The sequence below is a fragment of the Amyelois transitella genome, chromosome 24, assembly GCF_032362555.1.
Source record: "Amyelois transitella isolate CPQ chromosome 24, ilAmyTran1.1, whole genome shotgun sequence".
Classification (NCBI taxonomy): Eukaryota; Metazoa; Arthropoda; class Insecta; order Lepidoptera; family Pyralidae; genus Amyelois; species Amyelois transitella.
This window is the reverse complement of record NC_083527.1, coordinates 4249905-4266270: the sequence shown is the minus strand read 5'-3', so window position 1 is coordinate 4266270 and position 16366 is coordinate 4249905. Positions and strand designations below refer to the sequence as shown.

The following is a 16366-nucleotide window of genomic DNA, read 5'->3' as shown; positions in this document are numbered from 1 at the left end:
CTGTTAGTTCTGTCCACCCCGCGAGGGCTATATACGTGACTATGTGTATATGTATGCTACTATAATAGTCACTGGTTTAATAATGGGTACAACATGAACTCCGTAGGGTCGTATACCGTATACCACTATACATAAGAATACATCGATAGTATACCCTATATTGTATAATTTAATTATGCATTCTTAAGATGTGAGAAAATTGAGAGCGATAGATATTTTTTTGTTTGATAATTTGATTATTTATTTTACATAAGTTGTCAAATAAATGAATATGATTATAACAAAAATAACTTATCCTAAATGCTAAAATAATGTACATAAATCGGCCTTATCGCATTATGCAATGGGTTCCAGGCAACCACTACATAGGTAACCTTCCATCCTAACTAATAATATAAATGCGAAACTAAGTTTATTTGCTACCTCTCTACCTCGGTAGCTGAAGACCCAGAATTAAATATAGGCTACTTTTTATCCCAGAGTTCCTGCGGGATTGATTCCACGCGTACGAAGTCGCGGGCGTCCTCTAGTTATAAATATTCTCTTTTTTTTCTTCAGATAACGCATGGAAACTACAAGGCGACCTGAAGCAAGGAGTGTACACGTGCTTGTACGCAGACAATTCTGGTTATTTGGCGGTTGGCACTTCCAGTGGCGCCATCTCTGTTTGGGACCTGAGATTCCAACTGCCCGTCAGTAACGTCAAACATCCTAATGGTAAGTATTTTTTAGGAAATCTTTGTTACCTACCAATCAATTTGGGGCGATGTATATATTTTTTATATGTATGCATGTTTGTTAAGCGATAACTTTCGAACCGTTGGTCTGATTTGGGTTTTTTTCTTCCCGGTATAAATTATCGTTCCCTTGAGATTTTCGAATAACTTGTATTATTTTGTAGGTGGCGCTTTATTCGTCTCTTTCTGTAGATGGCGCTAATTTCGTCGCTTTTTTTTTTGTAGATGGCGTTGAATACGCCGCTTCTCACGCGGGCGTAGACGCGGATAACAGCTAATTAATTTATAATATATTTAATATTTAGTGCCGTGTGGTTCCCGGCACCAATAGAAAAAGAATAAGACCACTCCATCTCGCTCCCATGGATGTCGTAAAAGGCGACTGAGGGGTAGGCTTATAAACTTGGGATTCTTCTTTCAGGCGATGGGCTAGCAACCTGTCACTATTTGAATCTCAATTCTATCTTAAAGCTGAACGTAGCCTATCAGTATTTTTTAAACTGTTGGCTCTGTCTACCCCGCAAGGGATATAGACGTGATTATATGTGTTTAATATTGTTTTCCAGCGGAGCGCGTCCGTCGCATCATCGGTTTCGGCACCAACAGCTCCCAGATTTGGGCGATAGGCGGCCGGGACTCGGGCGCCTGGTGCTTGGAATCTACGCAGAGGACTCACGCGCTATGGCCGTGCACCAATTCTCCGCAGCCGCTGCAGTATAACACCCCGGTATGTGTGTTATCATAATACATACATACATACATAAAATCACGCCTCTTTCCCGGAGGGGTAGGCAGAGACTACCTCTTTCCACTTGCCACGATCCCTACATACTTCCTTTGCTTCATCCACATTCATAACTCTCTTCATGCAAGCTCGGCGGTTTCGGGTACTTTTGACCTGACCCTTTACCTCTTAATTTGATCAAGATATGTTCGTGTAGGTCTTCCCACTCCGACCGTTATCATAATAATACACATATGTTTTAAATAAATATATAATATTAATATAAATATATAAGGGACAAATTACACTGATTGAGTTAACCTCGAAGTAAGTTCGAAAATTGTGTTACGAGATACTAACTCAACGATACTATATTTTATAACAAATACTTATATAGATAAACATCCAAGACCCAGGCCAATCGGAAAGAGTTCTTTCCTCATCATGCCCTGGCCGGGATTCGAACCCGGGACCTCCGGTATCACAGACAAGCGTACTACCGCTGCGCCACAGAGGCCGTTTTATACACATATAATCACGTTTTTAGTCAATAGGTGGTAGATAAAGCCAATAGTCTTTCTAGACTTTGCCGCGTTCAGCTGTATGGCTTAATGTTGGAATTGAGATTCAAATAGTGACAGGTAGCTAGCCCATCGCCTAGAATACCTAGTTTATTAAGCCTATCCCTTTGTCGCCTTTCTCGCCATCCATGGGGATGAAGAAGAGATTGGGTGGCCCTATTCTTTTTTCTATTGGTGCCGAAAAATAACGTAGAAATATTGTCTTAAATAAATAATTTATTATTTCACGATCATCTAAAAATCATAAGGTAATAATACAAATTGAGTTATTAAATCAATTAGTTTCCTTTTACGATATCCATGGAAAAGAGAGGTAGTCCTATTCAAAAGTGCCGGGAATAACACGGCACTATAGAATAAAAAATTGTTAATGTTTATGTTTAAAGAATTTGTACTATTAAAAAATAAAAAATAACCTTAAATGCCTGAAGCGGACACTGTAAGTATGGGGACAAAAGAGAAAAATTAAGAGGTATCCAAGCAAAATATTTTCAGACAACCGAAAAAAATTCTCTAAAAGAATTAAAATTCTCTCTTCAAAAAAGTTGATTATTTTATGTTTTGTGTTTTTATCTTTGCACAGGCGTCGCACTACATGAGCGCGGCGTACTGCGGCTCGCGGGCGGGCTCCCGGTTCCTCGTCACGGGCGGCTCCGACCAGCGGATACGGCACTGGGACCTCGAGCATCCGGAGGACTCCTACATACTGGTTCACGCCCCGGGGGACCAGTTGAATACGCCCGGTTCCGTCAAATATAGGTTAATAAATATAATAAATATATATGTCGTGTGGTTCCCGGCACCAATAAAAAGAAGAATAGGACCACTCCATCTCTTTCCCATGGATGTCGTAAAAGGCGACTAAGGGATAGGCTTACAAACTTGGGATTCTTTTTTAGGCGACAGGCTAGCAACCTGTCACTATTTGAATCTCAATTCTATCATTAAGCCAAATAGCTGAACGTGGCCTTTCAGTCTTTTCAAGACTGTTGGCTCTGTCTACCCCGTAAGGGATATAGACGTGATGATATGTATGTATGTATGTAAATATATATATATATATATATACATATGTAGCGGGAGCGATGATTCGGCTCGACCGCCATCAAAGGGAAGATCTTCCGCCAGGCTAGGTGTTATGCCTGGGGAACCGCGCGACAGACGATGTTGTGTCGGAGGTTGTATATATAGCTCCAATCCGTGAAATCTTTGAAATCGCGTCTTAGATTCTTCGCTGCTATTGGTTGAGCGCGTCAATTTCTTCGCGATGATTACCGTAGTTGTTTGATTGGATGTTGTGACGAGTGGCGTAGAGATGTCGCCACATATATATATCTCTAAAGGGTCAGGTCAAAAGTACCCGAAACCGCCACTATAAACATAAAGTTTGCATGAAGAGCGTTTTGAATGTGGATGAAGCGAAGGAAGTATGTAGAGTTCGTGGCAAGTGGAATGAGGTAGTCTCTGCCTACCCCTCCGGGAGAGAGGCGTGATTTTATGTATGTATGTATGTATATGTATCTCTCAAATCTCTGCGTGTTTCCGGTTGCACCCTCCATAGAAGTGTTTCTGAGCCCGGAGTCCGCCTTCCGACTTTTCTCTCTCCACTTGGTCCGGTTTTCGGCGTCCTCGGATTTCAGTTCATTGGCTCGCATGTCATACGTATTTATATATATAAACACCAAAGACTCAGGACAATCAGAAAAAGTTTGTTGTCATCATGCCATAGCCGGGGTTCGAACCTAGTCAGAATGTAAGTTTTTGACTGGCTTATATAATCATTGTGTTATTGCGACTTATTACATATTTTCTGTAACTAAGTCTCGATCTTACTTGTAAGTAAGTCAATTTGTATCATCCGTCCAATTATTTTTATTTTATAAGACGTTCAGTATGATAATGATAATATTATTAAAGACATATTCCTTGTTATATTTCAGGAGTAGAATAATTGACGGCACTACAGTTATACAAGAGTGTTGCAAACTGAATCCCACAATACCAGCGCCACTGATAGAAGACAACGTTTACCGCACGGTGGAGTCTAGATCTTTCTACCATACGGCGCCGATCACCGATGTTACCATAGTAGAAGGCAGTAAGAACTACTTGGTCAGCTCGTCGGCAGATGGCGTTATAAATGTGTGGAAATGATTCGAAATTTGAAATTAAACGTTAGATTTTTAAAATAGCTTTACCAGAAATATAGCATCTACGCCATATTGCGGATTCAAATGTGAATTATTGAAAAAAAAAGTAAGCCTTGTTTATGGATCCTTATTTGACACAAATATTGTCAAAATTACCTCACCATTACTCAATATGACATTAACTATTTGGTATATTTCTGTTCAAGCTATAACATATTTTTTTAAAGTCAACTTTTTAATTATTAAAGTTCGAGTTTGAAATGTTTGTTCTAATGTCAGATTCGGATATAATTTTGAAGTAAATTGAACATCGAATTCGAAATTTAAAAACTTGTTACCAACGATGCCTATTGGTGGAATCACATTGACAAGGCTAGATAAGTTCCCATTTGCACTTACTGGGGACAAATGAAATAACGTAACTGAGAGAATCATGAGGCTCATTAAAATTATTATTGTTAATTCACATAGTAGGAATAGCTTTCATATGTTACATATTTTTATTAGATAATTTCAATGTTTTAGCCTAGTATAATCTTTGCCCACTGTGATGTCGTACTAATAAGTTAGGTAAGATTAGCTTTCTTAATATTTTTTACTAAAGTTCCTTTTACATTTTGTGATATTTTGAATGATTATGGACATTCTATTTGTATTTTTTTAATAGCTGTAGAATAATACGCCATGAGGGCAATTTATTTACTATTTTCCCAAATAAACATTAGTTTTACAATATTTTTTTTTATTTTTATTTCCGCATAGAAGTTAGTTTTTAAAGAAATGGCTAGCCTTTTCATATATGTATTTATTTAATATGGCGATAAAGGCTTCAATAAAATAACGCCGACGACCGCACTGGGAATGCAAATGAAACTGTTAAAATATAAAAATTTAGAAAAAACTAGTATAGTATAAATTTTTTTGAAGATACCGAAAAAAGTTGTTAATGTTGTCGTTATTAAAGTTTGTAAATTGCTAAGTCACTCCAAGACGGCTTGTACCACATGTGCTATCTACACGGGTGAACAAAATAGACTTAAATGTATCATTTCACTTAAAAAATGTCACTCTGTTATACATTATTATTAATATTTTGTTCACCTTGGGATCCGTACACTAGAGTGAAAAATGGTGACATTTTCTACTTAAATCCTTATAATAACTTTCAAGTTAACACAGGTAAATATATCAATCCCCTGAGAAATTACTTTTAAATAAAGTGTTTTTTTTAATCATGATGGGTCGAATTAATTAATGGTTTTCATTTATAAGGACTACACCCACTTTACCGCTTCATTTTCTACGAAGCTGGACATGCTCGTTTTAGTTAAGTGCTTATTTTAGTTAAGTTTGGTCACATAGAAAAGTAAGTCAACTTTCCTATACCGCCCACGGTAGACAGGACCACATGCGAACCCAATTATTGGCTCAGTGTATACGCAGCTTTAGTCTAACGGCGGTTTTGACCCCATGTATTGTCCCCTTGCAGGGGTGGGGGTAGAAAATGTTGTATACCAGTTTTTCAGTTATACCAAGCCTAACACATTTGAGAAAATAGAATTCAAATCAGAGCAATAAGTTTCGCGTGATGCAAGTATAATACAAATACACAGACAAATTCTAAAAATCACATGTTTTAGCTTCTGTTGGCCTTATATCGATCCCCCCACATTGATTTTCTGGCAATATCCTTATCAAGTACAGTACATTGGTCAGTTACAATTTTATTATATGTATGGATTGCATGAGAGAAATAGAAAATGGCGAATCTTGTTTAAACTAAAAATAAAACGACTGAAGTTATTGTAGATTCAAATATTATATTGGTATTAAGTATAGCTATTGATATAGATTATTGCATGTACATAGATAAGATAATTATTTTAATAACTCAATTTTCATTAATAAAACTGTTTAAATGTTTTGTTGTGTTTTATTTAAAAATGTTATTACAATGAACACATAGTATGTCTGAACGTGGCCTATCAGTCTTTTCAAGACTGTTGGCTCTGTCTACACCGCAAGGGATATAGACGTGACACCGAAATCTATCTCGCTAAAATATCATTTGAAAGCTTTTTTTAAGCACAAATAAAGATCGAGATTCGATACATTAAAAACTCATTTCTGAAAATATGAAATACATAACATGATTTTTTAAATAATTATTTAACATTACAAACATAAAGTTCCTTATTTCGTCGTGAGTTGTACTTTAAATGGTTCAAATATTGTGCAATATTTACAATACACAATGTATTATACCTTAGATACTAAAAACGGTTGTGGTTTTATTTCTAATATTGTGCAATCCTGTTGCTCTTATTACAAATTCAGTAGGCCATTTCATGAGTAATACTTATTTCTTCTTTATGTGCCTTATAATTACCGAACCACCGAAAGATCTTTTCCCAGTACAATACTTTGCAAAATTATACATGGTCAATGGTAGAGAATGAATCCTTCTAATATTATAAATGCGAAAGTTTGTGAGTATGTCATTATGGATGTTTGTTACTCCTTCACGCAAAAACTAATGAACCGATTACAATGAAATTTGGTATGTATGTAGGTAGCTGAAGACCCAGAATAACATAATAGGCTACTTTTTATCCCGGAGTTCCCACGGGATTGATAGGATTACCATGCGGACGAAGTCGCGGGCGACCCTCTAGTGTTATATAAAGGGCCTAAGGGACCAATTGGTGGTAAGAAAACCTAGAGCCATATAAAGACACTAGCTGTGCCCGCGACTTCGTCCGCGTGGAATAGTTATTTTGGGCATCATATTTATTTTTGCAAACATCCTCCTCGGCTTTATCAATTTTAGCTGCTAATTGTTAAGCAACTTGGAAACGACTTGGCCCACATCATTACCCGCGACCGAACGGAGACCGTATATGTATATGCGTTTAGGGTGAGAGGTTGTGCGTTTGCAGTCAGGCGGTCACGCGTATTAGAAAGAACGCTGGTTCGCCGTATTAAATGTTTCGCTGCAAATTGCTTATAACGACTATATCTCAAAACCTATTCGTCTGATTTATATACTGTAAATGGCAATTTTAGTCTACATGAAAAGCCGAAAGTAATAAACATATTTATTTGGATAAGGATTAATACTGAATTAAAGAAAATTGGTTTCAAAATAACTTATGTTTAAAATGAAAAAATAATCTAAAAAATGAACATAAAAGTGGTTATTGTAAGTAAACCTTAAGAGATAGATATATGCTCTCGCGGACTTTTTTGTGGCAAAAAATGAGTACTTCACATCTTTAGTACATTGTTTTACTATATCTTTGTTGGTTTGCGCAGCGTTCGCGTGGAAAGCTCGCAGATGGCCGACTCATTCAACTTTCACCTGCATTGTTGACGTTTCCCGTAGGAAATCCGGGATAAAATGTAGCCTATAGCCTTCCTCGATAAATAGACTATCTAACAGTGAAAGAATTATTCAAATCGGTTCAGTAGTTTCTGAGATTAGCGCGTTTAAACAAACAAACAAACAAAACAAACTCTTCAGCTTTATAATATTAGTATAGATTTTCCTAGCTAATTCAATATTTGCATTATAGTACCTTAATCATAGTTATTATCAAAATAACCAGTATTAACTAAGATAAACATAGCAGAGGTAATACAAAATCATGTTTTATTTTCAACAGATATAAAAAACATACTAATTTTACATAGAGAGCGCTCTTACATACAATCAAATTTTCTTACAATGCAGTTTTCATTAAAGGACTGTTATAAAAAATTGTTAAAGAATAGGAGCTGAAATCTCAAATATCTTATAATAATTGTGTCTATAGTAAAATTACTTTTTTAATAATTTTCATATAAATAATATCTCGTGTTGGTAGAAAAAATAATGCATCAATTTAAAATTTTCCTTTATTTATATGATCAATTTTCTAAAATAGTTACTTAAATAGTTTTTTTTCTTAACTAGGCATAATACTATTTTTGCTTAAACTGCTTTGCTACTTAAACTGGTCAAATTCACAATAAAAAAAAAATTCACAAATTTTAAAGTTTATGTTAAAATTGACTTTTGAGATTTATAAAAAATCATGATTTTGAGTAGAAATGTGCAAAATACTTAGCTCAGTACAATATTATTAATTTATCAGGAAACAAAACAATAAAACCTACTATTTGTATGATTTTTCACTGGTATGTATTCAAAAACAATAATTTGTATTGGCACAAAAACCTCCATTTTAAATTTTGTTTTTTTTTGTTTACACTTCTTGTTTTTTAAGTTGTAAAATTTTTCATTCATAACTTTATAATGTCTACGTAATTAAGTAGTACTTTAAAATACAAGTCTTATATTATGAATGTGGAAAAAAGATTCTATTACTAAGATCTTTGATTGCTAATTGAAATAAATACTTATTATTGAACACAACAAAAATAAACTAATTATTTTTAATCAAATATTTTAAAATTGACATAATATCATCAAATCAATATAGAAACTCAAATCAGTCAAAAAGTCCACAGGACTCATTTTTTTCACATTTCACCTGCGATCACCATTACACCAGTTGTACTTAAATTAATGTCTGCAGTCTTAAAACTAAATTCCCTAATCTTTGTAAATACCCCATTTTCCTATCAGTTTTGAACCCCGAGGTCTGCTGTAATTAAACTATTTACTCTTTTTCTGTTCCTTTTCATCAGGAACTTCTGCCAATAATTTCTCCAGGTCGATGCCCTGAAATTTAGAATTGGTATGTGTGTTTGAAGCATGTGCAAGGAATAACTCCTTTAAAAATTGGAGTTCCTTTGTTAGCGTCTTAACTTTCTCTTCAAGAACTTTATTTTCCTCCTTCAGCTTGTTGACCCGCGTAAATGTCTCCTGTGTCCGTTGCTTTGACTTAAACCTGCTCTTTTTTACAGCCTAGAACAAATATTACAGTATTTAATACACTTACAATTAAATGATAGTACATTGAATAAGATTAATTCCCCTTTAAGAGGATTAATTATTCCACAATGAAATGATAGCTCAAATCCTTATTCAATAACGATATCTATACTGGCCAGCTTTTCAAGGTAGTTAATAAATTAATTATAATATTTGGCGGCAAATGTATCTAGTTTTTTTTAAAGGAGCAGGTTATTATTACGATGTAACTTTTGGCGGTACCAAACAAAACAACTAAAACAAGCGTAAAAGAGAACTATCTTACCTCATTGTTGCGATCTCTCCGTTTTCGGTAATCATCGTCGTCGTCACTCGCATCACTGACTCCCTGTCTCCCGCGCTTTCGTGGCGGCATATTGTACGAAACCTCTTCTAATATCATGAAAATATCTTAAATAAACAATGGACCATACACCCTTCGTCAGGCTACGGTCGCAGACTGAGATAGCGTTTCACAACAATCGCAATTTAAATCCAAAATGTGATGCAACTATTTAGACGATTTAATCATTACTCCATGTCCATATAAACTTGTAATATTTCAGTACACTTATTTGGTCTGTAGTAGACGAAGAAGAAAAGTTTATTTCATCGTGGTAATGAATTACGCACTTATTTTCTTCAAGAAATCAAAAATTAGAAGTTTTTCAATGAATAAAAGTAAACAAAACAACGTGACGCAACATTTAATTCAAAATTGAAATTGTCAATGTCGTATTGACAATGACAGTTTACAGCAAAGGGGATGTTATTGCTTTTTTACTGTAGAGACGAGAGAACTTTTATTGCGTCATGATTTTTTTAAGAATACAATTTAACAGTTGACAAAATGTGATTATTACTATTTCTAAGCTATATTAATTCTTCCTAATTGAAATAAAGTAATAATATGTATTTATGGATAAAATTGAGATTTTTATTTTTACTGTTGGTGACTTGACATTAGATCTCAAAAACTGGACTTGTTATAAACAACCTTACATTATCATTATACTATGGCCATAAGAATCTAAAGTACGTACTATTCATCACTTACAGTCCTTTCCCCAATGAATTTTCAGCACTTGGCCTTAATAGACTTTATACATACATAAAGTCACGCCTCTTTCCCGGAGGGGTAATCAGACACTACCTCTTTCCACTTGCCACAATCTCTGCATACTTCCTTCGCTTCATCTACATTCATAACTCTCTTCAGGCAAGCTCGGCGGTTTCGGGTACTCTTGACCTGACCCTTTGTCTGGACGTCCTTAATAGATATATACGGGACAAATTACATAAATTAAGCAAACTTGAAGTTAAAGAAGAATGATACTTTAACCATAAAAAAATTTAAACATTGTCGCTGTTCTTCCGTTTTTTTAAGTCTTTTACTCTATTAGAATTCGCACTTAGATCAATTATGAATGATTATATGGTCTCGCAACCTGTCCCTATTTGGATATCGATTACATCATTAATAATTAACCTGGCTTTGTCTTTTCAAAACTATTGACTCTATCTACTCCGTAAAGCTCAAAGTCGTTAGATATGGCCTAACGTCTTGATTCTAGTATGTATATGTATTTATCAAAGAAAGTACCAATGTCAACACTGTTTTATTCAATAAAAACTATACATCAAATATACCTATGTAGTCTTTAGTAATTATTGTATTTATTTTAAATGGGTCTTTCTCATACCATATGAACAAAAATAAATGTTTTGATAAGCTCTATTGGTATGGCAATTTATATTTGATCATATAAAAATAAAATTTTAGTAAGGTAATTTAAAAAAGTATGCTTGTCATGTTAAAATATTTTTTTGTAAAGGGATAGTAGCTGCAGCTAGGTACAATGACAAAAAGAAAAGGTAAAAAAAAACTTATTCTTGACAAGCTTACTTTTTCCCTTTTATAATGTATACAAAAGGTCAATACAACAGATTGTGCTGAACAAGCATTACTAAATAGTAACATTTTTATATAAAAAATCTCTCAAGTACTTTGTACTGTACAACAAATTAATTTTAAATACACAATATAAACAAAAATTCATAGAGACATTAACCAAGCATAGAACAATAATCTTTTCACTTAATCAAACCTAAGTGTAATCTACAGTGGAAACTATAACAAGTACTTATTAACAGCACCATAATCAATTAATTAATGTTTGTTAATTCGAAAAGGCATATTACCTTCTCTTCCTCTATACATTCTTCTACCTCCTGGCTTTAGTCCCGGTTAGGCCTCACCTCACTCGAGAGGATTGGGCACCTCTCTAGAGAGGTGAGGCATAACCGGATACACCTTTTTTGAAATTTATCTATTATTGGGTGAGTAAACTTTTTACATGAAGCAGCTTATTAACCAAACCTACTTACCGCACCTAACCCATACTTGATTATGGTTTTTTTATTTCCAATATTTAAAAAAGAAATAGAGAGGAAGACAAGATAATACAAAAGCCTTGTCAATGATTATGGAGAGATTAACAGGCACTTTTCCCTTTACTTTTAATATTGTACCCACATTTCTTATTTACTACTTGATTCTTTATCGTCAGGTATATCTGCAAGGAGTTTCTGCAGATCGATCCCGGCAAACGACGTCTGTGATTTGTTAGCCGCGTGAGCAAGGAACAGATCTTTCAAACACTGCAATTCTCGAGTCAACATTTTGACTTTCTCTTCAAGTACTTTGTTATCTTCCTTTAGTTTGCTCACTTTGGTAAATGTCTCTTGTGTTCTCTGCTTTGACTTAAATCGACTCTTCTTAACAGCCTGAAATGGAAAAATTATCAGTTTATGTCATATCATTTTAACAGGCGTTGACATCTGTGATATAGTTTCATAATTTCTGCAGATGTCATAGTTATCCAATGTAATTTAAATTGTACTTGTTCTTGTTTCTAAATAAAATATTTTTCATATTACTATGATGGCAAATAAAAAACATAAATCTCAATTACATACATAATTTAGCCATTAATCTAAACATGTTTTTTTATTTATGTGCCTGCCTTACTTATTTAAGATAAAAACAAAAATATGTAGGGATTATTTTGCTACTTTCCCTTAGCATTTGATCTTGTTTGAAAGATTGCCTTCCTTTAACACAAATTAAGACTTGTCCGACTTCCATGGTGACTTTACTCATTTTGGATCATGATTGGTCTAACCAAATAACTAATAGCAAACAAATTGTTATTTAAGTTTTATAATAACCTCATTGTTTCTTTTCCTTTTGTCCCTGTAGTCCTTCTCATCGTCGCTGGCGTCACTTGCCACAACTCTTCGCTTTTTCGGCATATTCGATATAATTTTGGTGATTTGTGTGGGAAGCACGTAAGGATTGCGAGTTGTTTGTTTGTTTGTTGCGACTTCTGTTGATATCAAGAAAAGAAAGAGAATTTCCAAATAAAAATAATTCAAATATAATTCTAAGCAATGGAATGGAGTAATTGAAATATTAGTTAAGTACCTAGCTTATCTATCTTAATTGGCGATTGTCAAATTGACAAGAAGTTAGTAAACAATTTTTTTTTTTGGTTTATATACTCGTTTTTATTGAGGAGGCAAAGGGCTACTAGCTCATGCAGCCAAGTGTTTAACAAAATATTTGAAGTGAATTTTTTTTAAACATTTCTCGGCCATGTATTGTATGCTTAAGGATAATTGTGGGAAATATTTTTGTTTAAAAGTTGCTGAGACTATATATTAAATTAATGGACCGATTTTGATAAATTGACAAATTTTTTATTTTCTGGCGCTTCCAGAAAAATTTAGTACATATTTTCTTTAATTAAATAGTTGGGTATATTTATTGTTTTATTGTGTCCATATTTTAATGACAAAAAAGGTGGAATAACCTGACTAATCCCCTCAAGGAACATCGCGAGGCTACCTGCAAATTCGAGAGATTGAAATATTAGTGTAGCTATGTTACCATAATAACATAATCGGTTAGTCTAGAGATGAAACGGGACGGTTTTGATGCATCGCGAAATACCTGACATGCCCAATCAAGTGCGGTTGCCGTATCTAACAAATGGCCGTGGAAGAGAGGCAATTAGCTTTACAAAGCGATAAAAATGGGAAAATAGAACTGCTCATCTTGAATGCTTTATATAAAGGAATGCAATAAATAAAACAACTTCTATATCAGACCACAATAAAATTCTTTCTTCACAATAAAGTTCTAACAATTTACGTAAATCTTATTTACACAAATAATGGAAGCATCCAATGCTAAAACTATCTAATACTGTTACGCTAGACCTCAGAAAAGGACCTTAGTTGGTACTCTAGATCATAGATTGGTCTTGATGTTTACGGAGACCCTCAGAAATAGGTTTAAATACAAACTGGAAACCACACTCTTTTACCAACTTCAGAAAAGAAATATTAACAAAGTTCCTACCTACTGTGTAATTTTAACGTCATTATAACAATCTAACCGCACCTCTTAATCTATCTCATTCATTAAAAAGAGATGCATACATAGGTATACCTATATATTTACGTTCAGCTGAAACGAAAAACTGTTGTGAGATCATTTTCTCACTCCGAAACATTTATAAAATAAAGAAAGAAAGAAACAATTTATTTTGGCTTTAGAAAGAGTTTGGCTTCCGGATTTGTTAAACTTCCATGATCAAACCTCAAACCATATGTTTGCAAGTAACAAAGATTCGAAAGAAATTACCTACTTTAAATTGGTGTATCGTATTAATCACGCAAAATTGTATCGTTAAGTAATATCATATAATTGTATCAGCCATTTTATGTTTTAATTGATGCACTCGGTAGTGTTACGGCCAAGTCAAACACACACATTATATAAATCAGTAGGTATTTAATAGTATGTAGCGATCGGTTAATGGTCGCTTGTTCGGTTCACTTGGATGAACCTACATTAGCTGCATACTACATGAATACCCATATGAATTATTAGTAGTTTTCGTGTGTCAATGTGATATATCACAGAACAGAATAAATTCTATAGATAAAAATAACGATGCGAAAATGACATTATTTTCAAATTAACTTACAAGTAGGTAATATTATCTAGCATATGCAGTAGTAGACTCTTATTAACACTCCAGCTTTGACAGACCACTATTTGAAATACTAAAAGAATCAGTTTCAGTTCAATTTTATTTTCAGTAAATTGTAATAGGTACCTAATCATCTTTATTTAAAAATACTGCACTACAGGGTTACAGCCCAGTCATATTTTCAATTATATGGTATTAGATAAGAACTAGAAACGGTACCTAAGATTGAGAATAAACCAGTGTAATACCTAGTTATTTACATGAGTCGATTAAATATAGATTTGTTGCGATATATCAGAGTTATAGTCAATATTATGCTTTACCAAGTAAATATATTTCGATTTTGTAATATTGTCTTTATTATTCTAAGTTAATGATTTAGTTCTAATTATCTTTATTTCCACAGTAAAAACTAGTATAATGCGGTAAGAATTTTATGTAGTACCGCGGTATCTACCAAGAATGTTCTATTACATAGTTATATTGTACATAGTGTGTAGCATTAAATCAGTAGTCGGATAATCACGCTGTTTGGAGATATGTGATAGGTACATTTTGGATAATGCTTCTGTTTTGATATACAACGATCTTCTATATCATAATTTATAAGATTTGTATACATAATTAATTGAAGTTGTGATAGGTACCTATCACGTTGATTTTACAGCCGTTTAAGAAAATAGAAGAGCGCTGACTACAGTAATTGAACTATATGTACTCTTGGTATTAGAACCAATGAAATATTTTCTATTCGTGTAATGGTATTTAATTATTGATAATTTGGCACAGATTTATTAGTAGGTATATAAATTGATCCATTTTGTGCTCCCGACATTATGTATGCATCGTTGACCTTACAATCTAATATCAGAATAACTAATATGTGATCAAACGAATAGATTAATAAAACATGATCATTAAAGCAACATAACAATTATTCTGTATGGAACGACCCATAGGAAGACAAAGTGTATGAAAAAATATAAATAGATACATGAATAATTCTTCTTACATACGTAAATATGGAAATCTTGCTATTTGTTCTATTTCTATCCGTCTGATCAGTGTATTCTTGTAAAGTTTTATACCTATCCATACATATTTAAATACAGACTTGAAAATATTTAGAGGTATGAACAAGACAAATCCGTTACAGGAACATGTTTTAACTTTATCTCAAAACTATGGTTTCTACTGAATTAATGATTTTGGTGGCCCAGAATAAAGGCCTTGGATCTATTGGTCGTGGTCCAAATTTCGTTTCCTTGATTCTTATTTTTAATAATAACGAAAATATTAAATCTGTCATTCACCAAATTTCAACAATTAAAAATAACAACATTATCATTCATAAAGGTCTTACTATAAATACAATTATAAATAATGTTGGTACCACTTATATGAAATAAATTATATACTATTAATTGAGCCTCTGTCGTAACAACTGTCGCCTTACAATCAAGATGTTAAAAAATTTGAGAAAAAATATGTTAGCTCTGAAATCTTTAATTTGTTTTAGCTCTGAAACAAGAATTATGTGGTAATGTTTACATAATAATAATTACACAGTAGAAACCACATTTCAACAAGTCACGATTACTTCATGAAAATATTTATCTTCATAAATTCTTTCTTTAGCTAAGCTCGCAACTTGTACATTGTCGTGATGGATACTTATTAAATTTTATTCATCTCATACACTGTTGAACCGCGTCGGTCAAAAATATAAAATTTTTAAATAGTAATTTAATTTTTACAGCTAGTAAAATAAAATACGTACATGTTTGTTTACGGTTGTGACACCGCCAAGTCTTGAATTTCGTATTATATAATACTCGTATAGTCTGCATCTTTGGTGAGCTTGTAAATAATTACTCTAACTTCTGCTCTATGTTCGAGAACAGAAATTAAACTTTTATTACTGACATAATCAGCGTAACTTACGATTCGTTTAATCATGTACTTAATCTAAGTTATCGTCACTCGAGATGGGTTAAATTTACACTTTTTGCTTAGAGATAATTATTTTCGCCTCGCCGCCTTCGGGAAGTAGGTACTCAAAGCGACCTAATATTTTCAGAATAAGAGAAGGCTTTAGTAATTCTATCGTGACTAGAAAGAGAAGAGTTTAGAACCAATAGATTTACAAAAAGTTTCCCATCCGAGTAATATGTTTAAGAAACAAATCTTACA

At 33.4% G+C, this 16366-nt stretch overlaps 3 protein-coding genes across 3 annotated transcripts in view; 1 reads left to right on the top strand and 2 right to left on the bottom strand.

Annotated features, from left to right (window-relative positions):
• Nucleotides 1-6115, top strand: part of LOC106135935 (phosphoinositide 3-kinase regulatory subunit 4) — a 30066-nt gene extending 23951 nt beyond the window's left edge. Inside the window, exons 25-28 of the mRNA XM_060951144.1 lie at nt 559-717; nt 1304-1464; nt 2626-2801; nt 3983-6115. Of these exons, the coding sequence (XP_060807127.1) occupies nt 559-717; nt 1304-1464; nt 2626-2801; nt 3983-4196 (710 nt within the window). The 3' untranslated portion in view covers nt 4197-6115. The remainder of the gene's footprint in view (nt 1-558; nt 718-1303; nt 1465-2625; nt 2802-3982) is intronic.
• Nucleotides 6116-6365: 250 nt separating this feature from the next.
• Nucleotides 6366-9824, bottom strand: LOC106135866 (CCAAT/enhancer-binding protein gamma). The gene is made up of 2 exons (XM_013336263.2): nt 9397-9824; nt 6366-9104 (listed from the first exon to the last, which is right to left on the bottom strand). Exons 1-2 carry the CDS (start codon nt 9511-9513, stop codon nt 8853-8855), a joined length of 369 nt encoding a protein of 122 aa, XP_013191717.1. The 5' UTR covers nt 9514-9824; the 3' UTR covers nt 6366-8852.
• An 889-nt stretch (nt 9825-10713) lies between these two features.
• Nucleotides 10714-12612, bottom strand: LOC106135885 (CCAAT/enhancer-binding protein gamma). Its single transcript, XM_060951333.1, has 2 exons — nt 12342-12612; nt 10714-11897 (listed from the first exon to the last, which is right to left on the bottom strand). The coding sequence occupies exons 1-2, from the start codon at nt 12423-12425 to the stop codon at nt 11652-11654; spliced, it is 330 nt and encodes a 109-aa protein (XP_060807316.1). The 5' UTR covers nt 12426-12612; the 3' UTR covers nt 10714-11651.
• Nucleotides 12613-16366: the final 3754 nt, after the last annotated feature.